The 24,209-nt window shown below is 41.0% G+C and overlaps 1 protein-coding gene across 2 annotated transcripts in view; it reads right to left on the bottom strand.

Moving 5' to 3' along the window:
• Window positions 1-4,298: 4,298 nt before the first annotated feature.
• SLC13A1 (solute carrier family 13 member 1) overlaps window positions 4,299-24,209 on the bottom strand; it is a 44,483-nt gene continuing 24,572 nt past the window's right edge. For both annotated transcript variants that reach the window (XM_054023150.1, XM_054023143.1), the window contains 7 exons: window positions 20,495-20,593; window positions 20,299-20,400; window positions 14,248-14,351; window positions 11,982-12,091; window positions 9,950-10,111; window positions 7,940-8,077; window positions 4,299-7,791 (listed from right to left, as the gene is read on the bottom strand). In XM_054023150.1, the coding sequence (XP_053879125.1) occupies window positions 7,648-7,791; window positions 7,940-8,077; window positions 9,950-10,111; window positions 11,982-12,091; window positions 14,248-14,351; window positions 20,299-20,400; window positions 20,495-20,593 (859 nt within the window). In that variant the 3' untranslated portion in view covers window positions 4,299-7,647. The remainder of the gene's footprint in view (window positions 7,792-7,939; window positions 8,078-9,949; window positions 10,112-11,981; window positions 12,092-14,247; window positions 14,352-20,298; window positions 20,401-20,494; window positions 20,594-24,209) is intronic.

Below are 24,209 nucleotides of genomic sequence, written 5' to 3'. Positions count from 1 at the left end.
GTGTGAAAGTATTGCAATACATTTGGGCATTTATTCCATTTAGTGATACTACTCCTGATTCAAACAGCTGTAAGTAGCAAAGGGCTATAATTCAGTTAAATGTGTCAGGAATATTTATTTTGCGTATAGTTTTCCCATGTCTCAGCTACAATTATGACTTGTGGAGGTGGGTGTCAGATAGCATCGTCTACAATATTCTGTGAGAAGGAAGAAAAAAAAAGCCCATGAACCTTGGTGATGCTTTGTATACTGAAGAAAGAGTTCCTCAGGGTGATAAACTACTTTGAAACCTGTTTTAAAATCACCTGTCCTAAGCGATCACCCCACATACTTTACTATAGACTTTTTTTCTTATCTAAAATTTGTATTCTTATAATAGAAAATTCACTAACCTGGAATCTGTCTCTTGGGTTCACCAGTGGATTGACTGTATAGGGGTATGTATGTTAAGCTACTTATATTAAGTGGCAATCCCTCTAAATCCAGATACTTCTAAGAGACCAGGTGAACTGGCTGCCACCCAAACCAATGTCTGCTGAAGACTCTGGAAAGATTCTCCCTGACTTTAGTGGGCACTGGCAAAGTGTCCAGTGTACAGGAGATTGCACTTCAGGTAGATATATGTATTGCTTTAACCTTTTATACTGAAACCCCTGACCACAGATGATGGAAAAGTGTTCCATCTTTATTTCACCTCTCAACAAGATGCCTAGTAAAAAGATCAGCATTTCAGCTACAAGTGACTTTACATATATTTTAAAAACCTTTTTTGTTAAGTATTTACATTTCACTAACAATAAAAATGTGAGTATTTTAGTATTTGCGTCTGAAAGTGTTTTATAAGCTAAGCAGAGGTTTTGTTGTTGCTAAATACCTATAATTTATTCCCTAATGGGATTTCCTTCAGCTTTATGCATGATGGTCCTTTCCTGATTGATTCTGAAATATTATGACAATAAAAATATTTTAAATTCTCAGCCACCTTTATCAAAAGACTGCCTTTCTTCACAGACCAGGACTTGTTAAATGAGCACTTAACACAGGTTTCTCTGTACAACATTTGGCAAATATTACTTTCACAAGTAAGATTTAAGCATGTGAAGGCATAGCAATGCCATACAGTAATTGTACAGTACACAGGTAAACTGAAAACATACAATAGCTTCCAAGAACAGTGGGGGAAAAGGTAGCACTAAAAAGCAATTCTATGTATATTGGTCAAAAAGAGACTAAATATTTAGTCAACTTTACACACACAGTTGGATAATTTATTGTAACATTGATATGGTATTTCCCACAATCATTAATATTTTATGATTTTCCTGATGCTTCAGTACTTTGGGGCTTCTTAGTGCTGCTCCAAAGGCACAAAGAAGCTCCAAACCTGGCAGATCTGCCCACTGAAGGATTTCCCCTACATGGGGGAATTCTTTTGTGGCCTAGAGCTGCTATAATGCTTGCTACACTCCCTATTCCTGGCTACTAGTGCAAGAGAAACAAGGGTGTGGTGAGTGACCATGCACTCCAGCTATCACCAACTGTTATAATGGTATCCGGGGGCCATTGGCAATTGGGCATAAGTTGCAGCAGCCTTCAGACTGTTGTAGTTGACACTAGGGTCAGCTTGGCATTGGGATACTCAAAAGACTGAGGGAATGTGAAGGTGGTTTTGCATCTTCTCTCTGTTTTGAACCACTGTGCTGAGTGCTCCTTAGCTGCAGCTCAGGGTAGGCACTAGGTGGGTGTGCAGGCAAGATGAGCTGAAGTTCCTTGAAGTATTTGATTTGTATTTTCTGATAATTTGAACACATGCCTCCAAGAAATAAAGTGAGGGAAGGATAAACTAAATACAGAACATCAATAAAAATAGCAAAACAAAGGCCTGACCCAACGCCTTGAAGTAAAACAAAATTCCTACTAAATTCCTCAGGTGTAGGATTGGGGCCACTAATATATAGTAATTATATTACATATCCTAAATGTTACTTATATACTAATACATTCTACTTATCTGCATTAGAGGAAAAGGAAAACACATTAATTTTATATTAATTTATGCTTGAAGCATTAAAAATATTTAATATATTCATCATATTGGTCAATTGTTCAAAATAATTTCTACCATTTGCCACACCGTATACATCCTCAGGATAAAGCCTCAAATAACTAATGCACTAGTGACAAATAAAGAGCACATTTTCCTCTGGCAATTGGAATGGTGCCCCATGCAGCCTGTCAGAGATGAATCAACCCAACCTGTATAGCCTAACATTTTGTATTTCTATTTTCCCCTCTATTCTTAACCCTTTAGAACCAATACTTTGTGGTTAACATTACCAGTTCTACATCTGCAAACTATACAGTTGTTTTTCCCAATGTTAGATTAGAGTTAGATTAGAGTGAGGCGTAGTCAAGATTGATAGGATAATCCTATTATACTTCTCCATTGTTACTGAGGTTTTGGTTTTAGTGTAAAACATTTTAACTGACAACTAACTATCATGATGATATGAAGCTCATGGCAGACTATTAGCCTGCAGCCAAGATTTTCCAGGACAGTTTCTAGTATATTTTATCTGCATAATGCAAGTGCAAGCCACAAGTTAAATGTTTTCCGCAATGGCCAATGCCTGCAGCATGATCCAAACCCAGTTTACCTTGGTGTGACATTGATCATTAATGTACCACAACCACTTGAGGCATACGGCAGCCAAGTCAGCACTTGGAACAACCTGCTCGGAACGTTGGTCAGTTCAACTTGGAGTGCGAACACCTGGACCAGTTGTTTTCAACCTTCTTACCTTTGTGGACCAAATATGCAGCTCTCTATGTGTTCTGGGCTGCGTCCATACAATACATATACTACCTGTATGGCCCTGAGGATGTCACATGGGCCACAGCAGTGTGCTGTTTGGGCCGCAAGCAGCCCTGGGGTTCAGAACCACTGGTCTGGATGCTTAGAACATCAGCCCTTGCCCCCTGCTATTCAATAGCAGAGATCTATGCTCCTGTCTGGTGTCGCTTGCCTCACACAAGGCTGGTTGACGTAAAGCTTAACAAAGCTATGCAAATTGTTACCAGGACTTTACAGACAACTCCATTGCAATGGCTACTGATACTTAATAACATAGCACTGCCCCATATTCACCGTGAGAAGGCCTCGGTCATGCTGCTGGCCAAGATCCATGAGAATAGTGACCTGCCTTTATAGGCAAACCTCTTTAATCACCCACCAACTTGCCTGTCTTCTAGATGCCATTATGGTCCTTTATGCCACCACAGGACATGACAGTGCAATGTGCTTGGCTCAATGAGCTATCAGTGATGAGAGTTGTTAATCACTCTCTCATCATTAACCCAACCATCAGTCCACAAGGTTTTGATCTGCCTTGGCAGATGACCTGTAGTCATCTCTGACCTGGTTTTGAAAAGGACATGGCAACAGTGCAGCCAATCTCTATAAATGGGGTTTTTCTAATGACCCACGAAGCAGCTGTGATCAATTTCAGACTATGTTGCATATCCTTGATGAGTGCCCACTAACTTATTTCAACAGCGGGCTACCAGCTCTCCACCTGGCTGATGATGACACCATCAAATGGCTGGGCACATTGAACATACGCTGATATATTTTAACTGAAATATTCTTTAAAAGCTTTTTCAAAAAAGTTATGTCTGAACAATTTTAGTTCCACGTTAACAAAGCTGTTTTGTCTGGGAATTTCCTTAGTTTTTTTTTTAAAAGTTTAACAGTGGTTCAGTCACAGGAATCCCACATTCACTCAACCACCCACTCCTTTACTCATGAAAGGATAACATTATTTTAATGAAAATTGTGCTCATTTTAGCTGTCACTACTATCATGTAATATCATAATTAAAATATTGCTAAGAATAAAAATCAACTCACAGCATTGTATTTCATTTTGAAAACAGTAACACAAAATTTATAGCAAATATTACTATTTTTATAAGTTTAAATAAGGACTATATTTTGTAATGCACCCAATACCTCCTCCATATCATCCAAACTATGATATTCCCTCATTGTTAGTGATCATGTAGACAAACACCTTATATTAAATAAGTTTGGCAGAATTTGATTTTTATTTTTTTATAATTTTGACATAAATCTGTTAATTTGTAAGCATTATTTTTTCAACTTAAAATTTCAATTGCTCAAAATTATGGGTTTTAAGGTTTTTTTTATTTAAGTTAAGTTATTTAAATTTTCACACCTGCGGGAAATTATAGGGGGATCAGAAAATAGCGGGGTCAGACAATTAATGACAGTAGATGTTGAGATTCAAAAAGTTAAAGCTTTATAACCATTAACACACAAATTGTTGACATTACATGACAAAATATACAAGGTAAATATCTTTAAATCAAACTAATAAGTTCTCAAGCAGCATTTTTGTTACTTCGCGATCTGTAAATTTCAATCATCATTGATGGAAATATTTTTTCTTCAGTTTGTGTGTGTACAGTGAAATCAATATTTACTGACATTTGCCAGTGAAAATCTAACCCTTCCAAGCCTAATCATAAAGAACATGGACTCTTTGAAGGCCCTTTCAAGCCAGAGCCAGAACATGGTAGGGTAAGAGGAATGCATGTCAGGAGGCATTGGGAAGTGTCCCCTGCTACATGCTTTAAAATATCCAAAAATAGACAGAACAAATCACTGCAGTTTATATTTTCTGTACAACTCTCACTTCCCCCTCCTGCCTCCTGCAAACTATTCACTTCAAATGCAATCTGTTGGTAAAAATAACTTTTAAGAGTGCATCCTTCTTGAAATGTTTAAACTTGTCTCTAGTTTACTTGGATTTTTTTTTTATGCTGTCAATGGGATCATTAAAAGCCTCTAAATAAAACAGCAGTAAAGCTAACTGACAGTTCTACTGTACAAACTAAACACCAGTTTTATAATGAAACAGTGGTATTAACTGTTAAGGGGCTGTAACCAGTCAGCATTTTCTTTAATAAAGATGGAGAGAATACAGGTATCCAAGCATGCAAGGAGCTCCATTCTGATTTGATAGAGTATTGCATGCTGGGACCAACAAACTTGGTGGGCCACAATGCCATATTTAAGATGACAATTTCAATCAGTTCTGCTGTATCAAGATTAAAACACTGGGTGTGACTCTTAGACAATAAGGAATTGCCTTGGTAAGACAATAGATATCCTTGGGATTGCAAACCATGGATAACTAAGGATGTCACATTCATTGTGGCAAAGGGACAAGAGGTTTGCTTACTTCATGTTTTCCATGGCAGAAGACAATATGCCCCCTTTCTTTAAACTTGCCAGGAAAATATCTTTGTAAAATTTTGTTCCCCGGGATTGCCTGAAGAAACACCAATCTTATTTTTGTGAGTTCCCCAGGGGGAAAAACACTCCTATTGTCCCATCCCACTAGGGTTTACACTGTTTGTAAGGCAGCCCCGAGGGTGGACCTGATCTCAAGTATGCAGACTTGAATCTGTCTAACACTTGGATGATGGTACACATAACTCGCTAACTACTATAACACACTAAGAGGCAAATGTTATAGCTCTTAATCTGCAAAACACATTATAACAATGTAAATGATCTCTAAACAGCTTTAACTGCAAACTTCCTTTTCAGTCACGTGGACTATTTTTTAATGTTTCTAATATTAATACAGTCTAGGAAGCTTAAAATTGTACCTATTCTGAAGGGGATATCAACTTGTTAAAGAGAGTTGAATTTTAACTCACCTGGACTGTATACTGTGTATTAATCTAAAGAATGCATCTATTGTTTTGACAGGTCCTGAGCAGAGAATTATTCTGATAGTTTATTCTTCACTCTTATAGGCTCCAATTCAGGAGAGCATCTCTAACCAGGACAACTCTAAAGTATGTCCTTAACTTTAAGCAAATACTTAAGTAACAGATTCACCCTACTCTGGGTGCCAGCCCCAGGGGCTGACCCTGAGCTCCAGCAGCTGCCGGTCCTGGGTGCTGATCCCCGGCACTGGTCTTGGGCTCTGGCGGGTGCTGGCTGTGGATGCCAACCCCTAGCCCTGGCCATGTGGCAGCAGGCACAGATTCCAAGTGCCAGTCCCAAACCTGTTGGCAGTCAAACCCTGGCCACATGCTCTGACCCGCAGTCCTGGCCGCTGACCCCGGGCACTGCTCCTGGATGTTGACCCTGGGTTCCGGCAGGTGCTGGTCATGGGCACCGATCCCCAGCCCCAGGCACCAGTCCCGGGTGCAGATCCCCAGCCACGCAGCAGTGGACACCAACCCCAGGCTCTGGTAGATGCTGGCCCTGGATGTCGACCTCCAGTCCCAGTTGCGCAGCGCTGGCTCCAGTGGGTGCTGGCCCAGGACACTGACTCCTAGCCCCATCTGTGCAGCAGCAGGCATGAACTCCAGGCACCAACTCTGGGTGCTGACCCTCAGCCCAGTCGCACAGCAGCAGGTGCTGGCTCCGGGTGCCAACCCCCAGCTGCATGGCAGTGGGTGCTGATCCCCAGCCCTGGGTGCCAATTCCTGGCCCTGGCCACGCAGCTGTGGGCAATGACCCTGGGCTCCAGTGGGTGCTGGGCCAGGGCGCTGACTCCCAGCCCCAGGTGCCGAGCCACACCTCTGACCATGCAGTGGTAGAGCCCCCCATCCATTGCCCCGGCCTCTGCTGCCTCACTCCCAACCCCTCCGTCCAAGTCTTACCTTGCCAGGACTTGCTGTGAAAAGTGATATTAACAAATATCACTTTTCACAGCATTATTTGCATTGAGTCTGCAAAAAAATCCTACATAAATAAATTACAATGATCTGGATGTATATACATGCATATTTATTTGTTTTTCCTAAAGTTAATTAAGTATTTTAGGAAAAAGTGTCAGTGCGGCCACCAGCAAGAGTTGGTGGCCACACTCTGAGGCCACCAAAAAATTTGTTGTGAGAACCCCTGGCTTAAGTACAGTTCTGGATAGGGATAGATTTAAATAAATGCTTAATTGCTTTCCTGAACTGGGGTCTAAATGATTTTCCCTGCAGATAGTGAGGAGATGGCCAGAGAAACGTTGACAGAAAAGCAGTAGTATAAATACCCAGGCAGCTCTCCACAGATTGTACTTTTCCTACAAGATCAGATTTATGGACAGGGCAGTGAATGGATTGTTCAGACAATCCCCAACCTGACCATTCATTTGTAATCATCATCATCATCTAAAATTTTATGATTTGAAAAAAAAACAAACCCAACAACCAAAAATACAGTGTGTTCTTCAGACCAGCAGCAAATGTTCCTACATTATTTAAAATGTTAAAATAGATAGCTCCTGTTATTTTAGGACCCTAAGAACAGGGCCAAATTGTCATTCATAAAGAATGTGCACATTCAAAGATGGTACTCAACAACATGTACAAGTAAAATCTGAATAAGACGACCTGGATAAGAAACACATTCAAGCTTGATGGTGTTTGCAAAGTCCATATTTGGATAACATTATTCCTGATTAGGATCAGCAGATCATCAATCCCTGGGACTGGGAAATATGGACTTCAAAGTAACATGGATCACTATCATTATTGAGGTGTATTTTGCATTTCTACTAACTCACCAAATAATAGTAAAAAACCCCACAAAAACCTTGCCAGTTAGTTTTTATGGCCCTGTGGTATTCACAGTAGAAAGATCTGGTGCCCAACTTGGATATGTTTGAAGATGAAACAGGGGCACTGCCCATGTTGTGACAGCAAGCATAACCACAGCAACTCCGATGATATTAACACCCAAGCCAGCTTTCACCTAGAGTAATAATAAAAATCAAAAGTTGGTATCAGAAAAACTAAGCAATTCTGAATAAAATTTCCAAAATGGCAAAATCAGACATTAGCATTAGTGTGATTATCAGAGAGCAACACTGGATGTTATGGAATTTTTGTTAATAACTCACCATGTCAATAACGTTCAAATGACCATATGAAAATACAATGGCATTGGGTGGATTTGCTACGGGAAGCAGGAATGCAAATGAAGTGCACAGTGTAGCTGGTATCAAAATATAAAGTGGGTTCACATGAATAGCTTCAGCCTGCCAGATGGTAAAGATAATGAGAAATAACAGATTTCCAGGGACACATACCTACAAATGCTTACTTGCTACAATAATACAAGTGCATGAATGAACTGAATAACTTGTTCAAATACAAAGAAACAACCTTTTGAAAGAACGACTTATTTGTTTATACTGTGTAACAAAATATTATAATTGCAGCTTGATTACATTATAATACTTATTGTAATTATAGTTAATAAACATTAGCATAGTAAGTACAGAGTGTTTTATTAACCACAGAATAAAACAAGGGCCCCTGCATCAGAGTGTTTACATTCTAACAGGTACAGTGCAACAGTTCAAGGAAGAGCTTTAAAAGAGAGGGGATGAACTTGAATTTGGATGTGGTAAAAGACAGAAGTTAGCAAAGGGATTCAGGAAGTTAAGTAATGTGACTGGAGCAGTGGGAGAAGATAATTATATAGGAGTCAGGCAAGACGAGAAGACGGGGAGCTGAACATAGTAGGTTACAAAGGAGGAAGAAGAGTGGGAGGGTAGAGAACACAGAGGGTGCAGATCAGGGCCGGCTCTGGCTTTCTGGCCGCCCCAAGCAAAAAAAAACCCGCGGCAGCCAGAACAGCAAAGCAAAAAAAAAAAAAAAAAAAAACCTGCGGCGCGGCTGGAGCCAGGGTGCAGGGGGACACTCTGCACTGCAGATGTGCCCCGGCTAGCGGTGGGAGGGGGAGGGAGCAGGGGGAGAGAGAGAAGGGGAGCAGCCAGGGCTTCAGCGGGGCGCTGCCACGCGGCCCCGACCGCCGCACCACCTGCTGGGAGGGCTCTGCACCGCTCCAGTCGGCTGGGAGGGAAGGACGCGGGCTGCCCCGCTGGGCTTGCTGCAGGGTGCTCCCGTCCTCTGCGCCGCTGCCCCCTACAGGGCAGCCGGAGCAGAACAACAACAACAAAAAACCGGCCGTGCCGCCCTAGGATTGGGCGGAATGCCACCTCCTACAAGCTGCCGCCCCAAGCACCAGCTTGCTCGGCTGGTGCCTGGAGCCGGCCCTGGTGCAGATGGTAAAAGGAAGGAGAAGATGAACTTTATGCCATTGTCCCAGTATTTGATCTAGAGAACAGGGAGAGATGGAGAAGTGATTGAGAAAGTGGGAAATATATATTCAGCAACTCTCAGTTGGCTTGTTACTATTTTTCAGATTGAGCTTGTCAAAGATTTTGACTTTTGATTTCTCAACAAAGTGTTTTCTCAAAAAAATTCAATTTTGATAACACCCTCCGTCAGAAATTTTCTTTGAAACACTTCCGTTTTAAAAAACGAGATTAGAGCTTGTTGGGGATGTTTTGATTTTCAAAGCATTCAAAAGTCCATAAAAATTTTGATTTTTTTTTAAATCATGTTTTTTGTTTGTATTAAACTATTTCTTTGACCAGGTTGGTTTTTAAGCTGATGGCACCCAGGCTTTGAGAGTCCATTATATATTATTGTCATGGTCTCTTGGGGTGGTCTCTTGAGGGGTCTCAGCTTCTTCTGACTGACCCACCTTACTCTGCTTCTCAGTCAGGTCAGTTCCTGGATCCTCACCTTCAATTAGGTCTATCAGTCCTTCAATTTTAGGACTTGCTGTCTCCTTACTTTTTCTTGAAGGCAGCCTGGCACAGGACTGTCACCCCTTTGCTATCCCAGGGCTTTCTGCCTCCCCTTCTGGCTCTGTACTCTCCCCTTTATAGCAGGCTTTGTTTTCCCTACTGGTTGCAGCTGTGGGTGCCTGCCTCCACGATTGGCAGCTGCATGGTGTGTGTGTGTGAGTTTATAGACATATTACAATTATATAGTGTATTTTTCTTGGATAGAGCAAGGAACATGAAGGTTAAAACAGACCTAGATAGAGTACTCACCAAAGGTGCTAGTATAGGCAAGAATATAGTGATGGTAGCTGGATTGCTTGCCACTTCTGTTACTGAGGTGACAATCAGAGATGATATTAGGATAATCGACCACATTGGTAATGATCCCAGAGGGGTTAATTTGCTTCCTATCCAAGCTGATAGTTTTGAAACCTGAATAAGGAATAGGATTATACAATTACTGAAGGAAAAATTTAAACAACACAGTATTAATGAAGTTTATTCAAGTATTAATATGTGGCATATTTGTATAGTTAGAGATAACATAGATCATAAAATATATTTTATCCTACCATGTGTTTTTTATTGCAGTGCTCTCATATCAAGAGAATTTTTTCCTGGGTGTTTGGCTGGTAAGTCTTGCCCACATGCTCAGGATTTAGCTGATCACCATATTTGGGGTCGGGAAGGAATTTTCCTCCAGGGCAGATTGGCAGAGGCCCTTGCATTTGTTCGCCTTCCTCTGCAGCGTGGGGCATGGGTCACTTGATGGAGGTTCTCTGCACCTTGACGTCTTTAAACCATGATTTGAGGACTTCAGTGGCTCAGACATAGGTTAGGGGTTTGTTGCAGGAGTGGGTGGGTGAGATTCTGTGGACTGCATTGTACAGGAGGTCAGACTAGATGATCATAATGGTCCCTTCTGACCTTAAAGTCTATGACTCTATGACTCTAACCTCAAATGTTTTTAGTCTGCTCAAAAAAGAACTAGATAAATTCAAGGAGGATAGGTCAATCAATGGCTATTAGCCAGTATGGGCAGGGATGGTGTCCCAAGCCTCTGTTTGCTAGAAGCTGGGAGTGAGTGGCAGGGGATGGATCAGATTGCCTGTTCTGTTCATTCCCTCTGGGGCACCTGGCATTGGCTGCTGTCAGAAGACAGGATACTGGGCTAGACGGACCTTTGGTCTGACCCAGTATGGCCGTTCTTATGTTACTTGACAACCTTTAGGGCCAAATCTTGCTCACCTTAGTTATGGGATAAAACAGTGGTGCTCTACATGGGAGCTCCACCCAGGCAGAATAAAGCTGGAAGAATTTTTTTGGCAAATAGTTTATTCACTGAAAAATGCAGTTTTGGGCAACCTGACACTATCTGTGAATTTGTTTTCACTGGATAGTTTCAACTGAGAAACCTTTAAATTTTGGGGGCTGGAGTCAGAGCTCTCATAACTTTTAGCCTGGTGGTTGGGGCACTCAGCCAGGCTCAGTTCTCCTCACTACCTGATGTTGAGAAGAGATTTAAACTCAGCTCTAGCCTATACTATAGGGAGATTGCCTCAGACACTGGGATGGGTACCTCTCAATATCTCCAGTTGAAGCTGTTCTACTGTGAATAATTAACTAACCAACCAGTGGAGGACTTGAACTTGGGGATCTCTCATCCTAGATGAGTACCCTAACATCCACATAGTTCCAGAGTCTGTCTCACTCACAGTTTCTTGCCAAACCTAGGTGGGAGACCAAAATTCAAATCTGCTTTCAGGAGTGTTATTTGTTTGTATAGTTTCTAGTACAATGGAATTCTAAATCCCTCTTTGGATCCACAGTAATAATAACAAGTAATACAAACTGCGACAGGATTAAAAGATTTTGAAATGACTTCACTGACCGAAATATTTGTATTTTTTCTCCAATTCATTGCTTGCCTTTAGATTTTTTTTTTCAACAGCAGAAAAACACAAACTGTTCAGATAACAAAGGATTTGGATTAACTGGGAGTCATTTATATACAGTGAAATTCAGCAAGTAAGTCTTTATGTCAAACTTCTGTGCACAAAGACTTAGATGCTGCTAGCTTCAGGCATATAATTTATGAAGTCTCTTAATTGAGGCTTGGATCTGTTTTTTTAGTGTTCTATCTGAATATTCTTGCATCTTCTCTGCATTTCCATGTTCCAGGTTTAATTGTTAGCAAGACACACTGGTAAAATGACAGAATAACCTTGAATATGCTGGTAGTCTGTGTTTTTCTCAGCGCAGGTCATGTTAATTGTTCAGAATCTTGTAGAAATTGCATTACCTCACAGCCCTCTGCCAGTGCAAAACCTCCACCAACAAGAATCGTTATCTCCCAGGGCATGCATGACTGAAATTCCTTCCAAGTAATCAGAGGAGTGTAATCAAAAATAGCTAGGGGGAAAAAAAAGTTTTAAAAAGACTTCTCGATATAACTTCTCTCAGGATATGCAAGTGAAATATTTAAAGGCAAATCTTGATCAGAAGAAAAGCCTTCTTAATTTGATGATAATCTTGAACTTCCTGGGGAAGACCCTTTGCAGCTCTGAATTGTCATTACACCATTGACTTCAGTGGAGCCATGATACTTCAGACCAGCTGAGAAGCTGCCCCCTTATGAAAGATAGCTATTGATGGGACTAATGCAGCAAGATGGCTACTCTATTTAAATAGATTGCAATGTAAATTCTGGGCTTCACTGAGGGCAGGTCTTCACTACAGGAGGGGGGTTGATTTAAGATACGCAAATTCAGCTACGCGAATAGGGTAGCTGAATTCGACGTATCGGAGCCGACTTACCCCGCTGTGAGGACGGCGGCAAAATCGACCTCTGCGGCTTCCCGTCAACGGCGCTTACTCCCACCTCCACTGGTGGAGTAAGAGCGTCAATTCAGGGATCGATTGTCGCGTCCCAACGAGACGCGATAATTCGATCCCCGAGAGATCGATTTCTACCCGCCGATTCAGGCAGGTAGTGTAGACCTAGCCTGAGACACATTTACGGTCTGATCTTGTATTCCTTGTTCATCTAAAAAATTCACTGATTTCAGTAGGAGTTTCGAGTATATACAGAATTCAAGCTCAGGTCATATTCTAATCTAGGTAAATTACTTTCTAAGACAGGAGAAAGGAATGAAAATAGACTCATTCACCATTTTATATTTTCCTAAGGTTAATCTAAATAAGAGCTAAAAATATTTTGTTAAAAAACAAACCCTAGTGTCTGATCCAAAGCCCACTGAAGTCAATACAAAGGTTTCCACTGAATTCAATGGGCTTTGGATCATGTGACTACTTAGAGTGAACTTCTGCTGCCCTTACACGGAGTCTGTTCTTACTCTGCAAGTACTACCACTTGCTTTCCTTGGCAAGGAATTAATTTCCTGCTAAGGTACTACTCATTGTGATGGTGGCAGAATTAGTCCCCTAGTGAGAAAAGAACCTCCCCCCCCCGGCAAAAAATCCCACACTTGTTACCTAGAAAAACGTATATATATATACACAATTCTGATTCTCATTTATGCTATAGACACTTTACACAACTCTACCACTGTAAGGGGACCTTAAAGCAAGTGTAAATTTCAAGGCCCCTTTCCATTTATGCCCCTTTTAAAACCTCTTTCCAAAGCCAAAGCTATTTAAAGCCACCTTATTGTAAATGAGAATCCGGCCCATATATGCACATATCAGTGAACCCTTGTTTTGAACACATGTAGCTAGTTTATGTACCATAGCAACAATAATATGTAAAGTAACATTCTGTGTAACATGGACTTTGAGTTAATCTGGATTTATGTGAGTGAAACTGAACAAAATCTGGGCCAAAGAATTTTAACAATTAAATGTACTTCTCACCATTTATCCAGCTATTTTTAATTTGTTCTATTTGGTCTTCACTCAGTTTGGACACTGAAATGAAGCTCAGTATCACTTTCTCGTCATAGGTCAACTTTTCTTTCTGAAGGCTTGTCTCCACTACCAGGGAGATTGACACTGCTGCAATCGATGCAACGGGAGTCAATTTACCGGGTCTAGTGAAGACACACTAAATCGACATCAGAGTGCTCGCCGGTCAACTCTGGTATTCCAGCTCCCCGAGAAGAGTAAGGGAAGTTGACCAGATTGCGTCTCCCATCAATGCAGCACAGTGAAGACACCGAGGTAAGTCAACCTACATTATGTCAACTCCAGATACATTATTCACATAGATGAAGTAGCGTAATTTAGGTTGAATTACCCCGGTAGTGAAGATGAGTCCTAGATCTCGGGCGCTAACTCAACGCTCTTGTGTTCTGGTTTCCAGCACTGCAGGGAGATGTTTAAATGGGAACAAAAACTATTTGAATTGATATCATGAACATTTTTCTATTTCTATCAGGTTTTTCTAACAACCTCCATCCCCTATCCACTTTTCTTTTTATTTAACAAAATCTACTGTACCTGTTGGGCTTAAATACCTGATAGAGTTCCTAGAACAAACACTGAATTATATTCACATAAGGTCACTACAATCCTTGCTCTAGCAAAGGTCCAATAAAAATATACCCAACTGTTTTCTCCATTTGAAGTCCTAGACAAAGTTTTTGCTGGAATAATGAAGAAGAGGAGGCCAATTATTAAGGCAGCTGTTGAATCTGTAGAAAAACCTGGGTATCTAAGGAGAGATTAAATGTATTTTTAGTAAACAAAGAATAAAGGATATACAGCTCCAGGAAAAATAATATTCTGTAGAAATATTAATCAAGAAGAATATTATAAATACTAAACCTTTTGGTCTGCATGTGACTGTACAGTAATTTGTCGCATTCTATCAAGTTTATAAATCTGCAGTTATATGGTACTTAAAGGTTCCCATTTTCACAAAAAAAAAAAAAAAAAGGCCAGATTCTTGGGTGTAATATAGTTGCTTTGCACTTCTCCCAGTGGTAGAATCTAGCAATAGAGCCAATGTAACTCGTCCCAGGAAGATCATTCCTGCCCAAAGTGGGATCCTCTCATGATCTAGAGATGACATGGAGCCTTTTATGGCAACCTCTCTCTGCTGCCACCGTAGGAGGCATAACCATAGAGTCTGGGGTGCCCCTATGCTGCACTGATCTCTTGGTGCATTTTCAGCTCCTTGGAACTGTTTGAAAGTGGTGCAAATTAGAGTAGCCCTTACGCTGCTCTGTTTACTACTGGGGATCAGCTCAGCACAGAGCAGGCCCTGGATCAGAGGAATGAAAATGTGAGCTTTATGCCACCTTAATACACAAATACTCACCCAATTTATGCTGTGTGCTTCTCAGGCATAGGCAAGGATCTAGTCCATTGTGTCCAATTCTGCACTTCTTACTCAGCCAAAACTCCCATTAAGTAGAATGAGAATTTTGCTTGAGCAAGAAGGATCCAAGCCAATGTCTTGTTAGTATTTATTTATTTTTTTTGTAAAGGACCCCTGGGATCTCCTTATTTTTGGATTGATACAGAGTATTTTTCCTTCCAGCATCATGCCACATTTCCACATATTTTTGGTTCTATCCTGGTTTAATATGTTCCAGGAATAATTTGACCCTTAGGTTTTACATTATGTTAGCTATGGAATATCCTTGGAATAAACCATCACACTTTGTTACACTTTATAACATTGTATAATCCAACAGGGCAACCTAGGATATCCTAAATCTATTAACAATGCTGAGTGAAACTCAAAGATATTTTAATATGAATATTGCACTGAAACCACCTCATAGTTCTTCTAAAACTAATTTTGTCCCACAAACTCTCATGTGAAAGGAACATTGCTAGCTAGCTTCTTAAGGATGTAAAAAGAGGAATGGTCTGGGAGTGTGCCTTAAAGTATTTTTGTTCTGTTGTCTGCTGCCACGGAAAAGATTTGTTTTTGCTGGCTATCATTTTTAGAAATATTTGGGACACATTAATGCCCCTGCTACTGCAATACCCTTATGGCTGCATGTACAATACTCATGTGACAATATTGCTCAACCTTCCCACTTCATCAGTTCCTAGTATAGCCACATGCTCCCTGGTATTCCAAGCAGACATGTATAGGAGGATCCTATTCTGTACTCTGGTATGAACTCACTGGGAGTTGTACTGGAATGTAGGATTTGGCTTGTAATGATATAATGCCTGCAACTACTATGTCTAGGCAGCAGACACATCTGTGAACAATATTGAGGTTACAGAATTAGATTTTCTGATGCAATTCCATTATTCCTGGAAACTCTGCTCTTGGGACAATACTGCATACACAGAAATGGATTCAAAAGGAGAACAATACCTGAACTGGAATTAAAAAATGGCAGCTGTCACTGCTGTTTGGCATGATGGGCATGGGTGTCTCTCTAACTGTAGTTTTCCAAAGACCACTGTGTATTGAAATATATGATTTTTAAGCACCTATTTGCCTGACTTGTGATACATGGATACAAAATATGTATCAGCATGAGGTGCTATAAAATTAATTGCCCCATATATCAGCTAGGTGCTGTCCTGTAAGGAAATCTCACAATGGGCTGAATTGAAGCAATCCTGGGAAATAGGGCCAGTGGCAACCTAATGTGAATGATTCTATTCAGATTCTTGTCCCACATTCATCACCGTGTAGCTTAACACCTTCCAGAAGTGCATGTAGATGGCCTACTATTAGAATTGAATAAAAAAATATAATCAATATATGTTATCCTTGCACGCACTCCACCGTACATTATTATATTAAAATTAAAGTAATTCAACCCCCTGAACAAATTCTTAACTCCCTTCTGAAACTGCAATGTACAAAACTTGGTCAAAACTGTATTTCTGATAAATCTGAGGAGGACTGTAAGAATAAGAATATAACTGCTCATTTTTATGGAAATTATTATACAGTCAATTAATTATAACAAGAAGCATACTGAATTGAGGAACATGTTGTTTCTTATGCTTTCATTGTAAAGCAGTACAGGCTTCGTATGTCAACAGGTTAGGTCAGCTATCATATAATACAACATGATTTAGCCTAATGTGAAACGAGACATGTTTGCAGTCTATTCCAAATGAAAACATTAAAGGACATCCACAAGTAACACATGTGTGCAGTACCTGTGAATAGTATAGCTACACTCCACTCATCTCTTTTTAAGATCAAGATAGTTTGATAAACAATAAACAGAGAAGATAATATAGGAATATATCAGTGTGTGCACCTTTAAAAAGTTGTTTACAATTGCTTTTTTAGTATTGGGGTAGGTCATTAAGTGGTGCTATATGAACATTAAATGCTATTTTAAAGCAGGTAGGCATGTTCAAGTCAGCTTGATTGCTTGATTGGTTGATTGCTTGATTAGCTCAGCACTTTAAAATCTTCTTTAAAAAGATGTTGCTTCATGAAAGAGCAAGCTCTTCTATTGTTGCAGTTGGGGTAGATTTTTTTTGAATTTTTGCTATTGTTTAAGGAAATATGTTTAAAAGATAAAAAACAATTTTAAATTCCAAGATGCGTTATACTGATCATTATAAACTGATGATCTTTCTTTGGGTGTCACAAAATAACTCTACTTAACACCAGGGCCGGCTCCAGGGTTTTGGCCGCCCCAAGCAGCCAAAACCAAAAAAAAAAAAAAAAAAGAAGCCACGATCGCGATCTAAAAAAAGCCGCGATCGCGATCTGCTGCGGCAATTCGGTGGGAGGTCCTTCACTCCCAGGCGGAGTGAGGGACCGTCCGCCGAATTGCCGCCGAATACCTGGAACTGCCGCCCCTGTCCGGAACGGCCGCCCCAAGCACCTGCTTGAGAAGCTGGTGCCTGGAGCCGGCCCTGCTTAACACTTTACTTTTTCAAAGAGCTACAACCATTAACATTATTCCTTACGACACCCTCCCTGTGTAAGTTTTGGGAAACCAGGCAACTCCGTGTGTGTGTGTGTATTTATAGATACTAAGGAGAGAACTTACTATCCCAGCTGAGAAAGAGATATAGATCTGGGCGTCATTATAGATAGTACTTAAAGCTAGCAGAATGAATGAGGTTGCCCAAGGAGAGGAGATATATAGAGAGAAGAGTGGGGCCAAGGACAGGCCCCTGGGGGAACAACAACAAACAGCTGGAGAGTTGAAGAGGAGGAGGAGCTACAAGAGGATATGCAGAAGAATTGGTTAGGAAGGTAGGAATAGAACCAGAAGAGATGAGAGAATCATGAGCTTGGGGAGGAGAGTTTTCAGTATAACAAGTGTTCAACATGTCAAAGGCAGCAGACAGACCAAGAAGGGTAAGAATGGAGTTGAGTTATTGATGAGGTGTCCAAGAAATTTAGAAGAGAAGAAGAGGAAGATGGGGTGGTACCCGGATAAGCAAGTGGGGTCAAGACAGACTTTTTGAGAAAGTGAGATGAAGGGTGATGGAAAGGGAGGAGTTGAGGAGGTCAGGAGACAGAACAGGATTGAAGGACATACAAATGAGAGGAGGTTGGACACTTTAGCACCAGAGATCATGCTAAAGGAGGAGAAAATAGCAGGCTGTGGGAAATGGGGCAGAGAGAGGGGGATTGTTTCACACTGGCTCACATTGAATTTTTTTTTTTTTTTGCAGAAGTCAGTCAGATATTGCAGGTTGAGGAGGGATTTGAAAGCAGAGGATGCACTTGTGTGGCGGAATCATGCATAGCTAGTCTCTGGATTTTCTCAAGAGTCATTCAGGGGCACACAAGCAGCAACAGAGAAAGAAGATGCAAGGAGTGAGCCAAGCCTGGGCATGTGAGGGATAAATACGGCTGTTTGAGAGAAGTGCAAAAAAAGCTGAGAATGGATGAGAAGATAGAGTTGTGTGTGAAAACTATGGCGTTGATGTAAGAGTGAGGTAGGACAGGGAGGAGTGGATGGAGGACATCAGAGAAATGGGTGATAAAGAGTTATAGGACATTTTAATGTAGGCTACCAGATGGATTCCTTCCAAGCCCAGAAATAACCAAAAGATGCACTATTTGGTGGCTGCATTATGGTCTGCATGAAGTTACTGATATTTATTATTTTATGACACACACGAGTGTGCTAGTTGCTTCACAGAAAAACTCCAAAAGGACAGATCCTTGCCCCCAACATCTTAGAATCTAAATGGAAGACATAACCAGCAAAAAGAAAAACAAGGTGGTTAACACCCCTCCAGTCAGAGGGAGAAAAGGAATGGTGGGGAGGGCAACGCAGCTCAGGGGAGTTGTTAGTGGATTATAGATTGTTGTAATAAAACATAAACAGCCCCCTCCCCAACTGGAAAGGTGTTAACGGGCCACTTCTCCTTGAATGGTCCCTTGAAATATGTGTTAATTACAGGTGCTAAACAATTTGTTCCACCTTATTTTCAGCTTTGACATTCTGTGGCCAGGTCTACATTACAGACCTATATCATTATAACTTTGTCGCTTAGAGTGTGAAAAATTCATACCCTGGAGTGACATAATTATACTGACCCTACCCCTCTGTGTAGACAGCGCTGTGACGACAGGAGATCTTCTACCATCGACATAGCTGCCACCTCTCAGGGAAGTGGATTAATTATGCCAACAGGAAAGACTTCACTTAAGCACTACAGCGGTGCACTTGCAGTATTTTAAGTGTAGGCCTGCCCTGAGTTACTTTCCCAGATCAGAAGAAGAACACTGTGTAAGCTTGAAAGCTTGTCTCTCTCACCAACAGAAGTTGGTCCAGTAAAAGATATTACCCCACGAACCTTGACTTTCTAATATCCTGGGATTGACATGGCTAAAACAACACTGCATACAGGCAAAAAGGAAGGGGAAGGTAAGAAAGGGGCACAGGTTATGTACATGTGATTAGGTGGTTATTCCATTTAGGTAACACACCAGTCATGATGGTTCAAGATGTTTGTTTTCTGTTTTGACTGAAACAAGGTGGTGCTTTCAATTGAATTCCTAGTAGGTGGTTGTCTACATCACATCTGGCACCACTGTTTGGAGTTTCAGCAGAGAGGCTAAGGACTGAAAAGACATGGAAATTGAAATATCTTTTCCTCCGGAGGTATTTCCTCCAGATTCAATTGGAGGCACACTGGAGAGGGTGGGAACAGTCTGGAGAAACTTGCCGTACTTGTTTGGTTTGGTCATCTCATTGGTTATTCACCAAACCACATCCCCTCTCTTCAGTCGAATCCACCCTAAAACCCCATTTCTCTGCATTGCTGATAAGCAGCGAGTTAATATAAACAAAGCACATTTTTACATACTCAAAAGAACCACCACAATGTGCCCACTCATAACTAACCTCATTTCTCAGATAACTACATAATCCCCACCCCCATCCATCCCCTTACTCATTCTCACTCATTGGGCATGTCTAAAATTAGACTGAAGTGCCTCAAATGTCCACCATGTCCTTGAATTTGTTCTGTAAAATTAGTACATTTTAGTACTACTACATTTTCAATATTGTACAAAGAAATAATTTTGCTGCCTGTGCTGTACCCATTTTGTAGATAAACAAAGATTTTCAGTGCTATCAGTCTACAATCTTTCACAAGTACTAAAGTTCACTTTAAATCTAGGAGAAATGCAAACATTTAATTAAATACAATACAGTCATTGTTGGTATTTCAGCTGTTTTACTTACTGAGGAAAAAGAGAAGACCATCCAGGGATGAATCCAGGTTCTCTTGTAAACCACAATAGGGCCATTAAAATGAACAGGACAAGGGTAATGATTTCTGGGTAGCTGGAGCAAAAGCACAATTTGTTAGTGTCTGGTTTCCTTACATTTAAATCAGTGCTTGTTTTGAAATGGCCTGGTGTTTTTCAGTCTGTGTTACCTTATTGGTCCAAGCTTTGTGTACTCCTCTTTAATCACCTGTGCTGAGGCCTGTTCTCTGGCTGTTTTTTCCTTGCCACATCGGAACATTTCTTTGAAACTGGAATGTAAGTTAACAATAATGGAGTGTTACTCTTACAGGATAGTCACAGATCCCAGCCTTTCCAGCTAAGTGTACCAATTTACTAGGCTAAGATTTCAGTTCTACCAGCCAGTGCTCATTATCTCCTGTTTAATTGTGCACACTCTGAACTTTACAATACTGATTTGGAGTAAACTGAGCAGGCTGGAGTCTACACAAGTGAATGGGAGCTTGGCCGAGGCAGCAGCAAAATATAGCCCAACACTCAGGCTTGTCATTAAGGTAGAGGAGGCAACCTACAGCCCTGGGCTTTTCAAGGATGCAGTATGGTCTAGTGGCTAAGGCACAGGCCTAGGAAATGAAGAATCCTGGGATCTATTCCTGTCATGTCCTGTCCCTTTAAATATTTGAGCACTCTGCAGTGTAAACCTCACTTTCGTGTTCGTTTCAGTTTTGCCAGCACAGCAGACAGTTGTCTTTCTATAAGTTCCCTCTGTGTCTGTGACTCTCTCCTTCTCTGCTGGGTCCAGAAATATAACATTGGCAACACAGGATTTATATCCCACGAGTGTCCAGTGCGCCCATTACCTGAACAACAAAAAGAAAGAGTAAGCAGATAATACTGTGAAAAGGGGACAAAGTTCACCTGGAAGCACAGGGTGACAGACTGCTGTTTTTGCTTCTGGGAACCAGTTATCTACAGAGGGGGAAGTAGGCAATTAGAAGCAGAATAAAGGAAGAGGTTTCTGCTGTTGCTGCTTTTGGAGCTGTTCAAACAAGACAGTGAAGTAGAAGCAAGCAGCCATCTTTGTTGACCAGGTGCAAACCTGCACTACTGGGTCTATACCCAGCAGAGGGAGCCCAAATGCAGCCAAAGGAAGAATTCTGAATTTTGCAGTGTAAGCACACAGCCAGCAGAGGGTGATCCAGAGCAGATAGTGTACAATTAAGAAAAAGAAAAGAGAGAATTTCCCTATGGAAGAGATGTCCAGGAGGTGTGAAGTTCAACAGGAGAGCAGTAAAATGGCATCTTTTATGGGCAATGTTGGTGAATAGTGGGTGGTGTATCTCAAACATTCTGAGCAATTTGTAACCTGCAACACCATTCCAGATGGACAAAGAATTTCAACCTTGCTGACAGTGATGGGTCTGAAGCTTACACTGCTATGTCTCCAGCTATGCCCAGAACTGCCACGTATGCTGCAATTATTGCAGCAATGCAGGATATTTTTCTCCTATCCCATCGATGATAGCTAAATGATAGTGGTTTCATTAGTGACATCAGGGAAGTGGAGAGTTTGTTGCCGCTCTCAGGAAGTTGTCAGAGCATTGTCAGTTTGGAGACACATTAAGTGATGCCCTGCATGACCAGTTAGTCTCTGGGTTAAAAACAATGACCACATTGGAATGAAGTTACTGGCTATAACAGAAGTTACATTCAGAAAGGCTGTTGATGTAGCAGTTGCAATGGAAACCACAGAGAAGGATTCTCTGCAATTTAATGTGCACTGAAAAGTTCATCTCGTGAATCTGCAAGACAGAGGGCCACAGAAACATAAGAAATTTCCACGTGGCAGTTTGCACAAGCTGTGCCTGCTGAAAAGGACTGCTGGGCACACCAGGTCATTTGCAGAAGAAAGGACACATCAGCATGATGTTGCACAGTTCAACAACCAGTAACAGAGTAAACATACATAAAATACACCTGTGACAACTGAACCTAAGAAAAGATGGAAGTTGGGAATTCATAATGTGGAAAAAGACAAGAGCTGTAGTAATGCTGATCAAGACCTAGCACTGCATGTGTTATCAGAAGATGGAGTCACAGATGGGATCTGGGTCACACCCTTGATTGAAGGAGTTCCTACAAGAATTCAGCTTAATACTGGGGAGCTGCTGTGTCATTGATTTCTGCATCCACCTATCACCAGACTTTGTCACAAGTTCCACAAGAAGGAACCTCCATGGTTTTGAAATGTTAGTCCTAAAAGGGATACTCCAGGTAAAAGTTCAACTAGAGGGACTATCAGTTGTTCAATCACATATAAGGGTAAAACAAAAGTATCCACCATTATTTAGCAGATCTTGGCTTGAAATGCTCAAGGTGAATTGAACCAAGATCAGGGCGATCACGAAAGCACTTCAAAATCTTCAAGAAATACTGGACAGACACTTCAAGCTCTGTTTCAAAATCTTTGGACAGAGCAACATGTCAGTGAAGCTCACTGTTAAGACTGACAGCCAATCATAATATTGCAACCCCAGAGTTATGTCTTATGCTCTCAAGCCTCTGGTAGAAGCTGATTTGGACTGATTAGTGAACATTGGAGTCTTGTTATTGGTTTCACACAGAGTGGGTTACATCTCTTGTACCAGTGTTCAAGAAGGAGGCTCAGTCCAAATTTGTGGAGATCTCAAAGTGATGCTGAGGCCAGTTTTACATGCCGACCAGTATCCTCTTACTGAAGATTTGTTTGCTACTCTTAGTGGTGGACAGTGTTGCAGTAAATTGGATTTGCTCAGAGATTGATCCAGCATCTCACAAATATCTCAAATTCAACACACAAAAAGACTTATTTATTGCAACTGGTTGCCGTTTGGTATCATATTGGCACCTCCTCTGTTCTAGAAAGCCATGGATGAGATTCTGAAGGGACTGAATGGAGTTCAGTGCTATTTGGATGACATCCATGTTACAGGAAAGGATCACGAGGATCATCTTTGAAATTTGGATGCCTTTAACATTTGGAAGACCATGGACTAAGATTATGTTGAGACAAATGTGAGTTTTTCAAACCTTCAGTTGAATACCTTGGACATGTAATTGGTGCCATGGGCTTAAGGAAATTGCCAGAAAAAGCACACCATCTTCAGGCATCATCAACAGAGAACATTTCACAGTTATATTCATTCTTAGACCTGCTTAAGTACTATGGTGAATTTCTGCCTAATCTGGCAACAGTAGTGGCATCTTTACATGAACTGTCAGATGCCCAGAAGAAAGGGAAATGGACTAAAAGGGTGTGAGTGTGCATTTAAGGAAGCAAAGAAACTGTTGACATCCGCTGAAGTTCTTATGCATTTTGATACTTCACTACTATTGCAGTTGGCTTTCGATACTTCACCATATGGTGTGGGTGCAGTACTTTCCCACATTTTTCCTAATGGCATGAAGAAACCAGCTGCCCTTGCATCATGAACATTTACTACTCCTGAGAACTATGTGCAACTAGAGCAAGAAGCTCTCAGCATTATCTTCAGAATTCAGAAGTTCCATAACTATCAATATGATAGATATTTTACCTTGCTGATGGATCATCACCCATTACTTTCAATTTTTGGACTGAAACATGGAATTCCATCATTAGCTGCTGCTCATATGCAACAATGGGCATTATGTCTTTCAGCTCACTCCTATGCTATTCAATTCTGTAAAAAGATTCAGCACTGCAATGCCAATAAGCTGTCACTCCTGTCATGCCCAAGCTCTCATCAACCCAAAGGAACTTCAGATGAAGTATTCTATCTCAATTTGAGGGATAGGTTACTCATCACTAGCACAGACTTCCACAAAGAAACTGCTAAAGGATAATGTGTTTTTGCTTATGACGGGAATGGTACTACATGGTATGGC

This window comes from Malaclemys terrapin, chromosome 1, assembly GCF_027887155.1.
Source record: "Malaclemys terrapin pileata isolate rMalTer1 chromosome 1, rMalTer1.hap1, whole genome shotgun sequence".
NCBI classification, from domain to species: Eukaryota; Metazoa; Chordata; order Testudines; family Emydidae; genus Malaclemys; species Malaclemys terrapin.
Note: the sequence above shows the minus strand (reverse complement) of the source record. Positions and strands in the feature narration are given on the sequence as shown.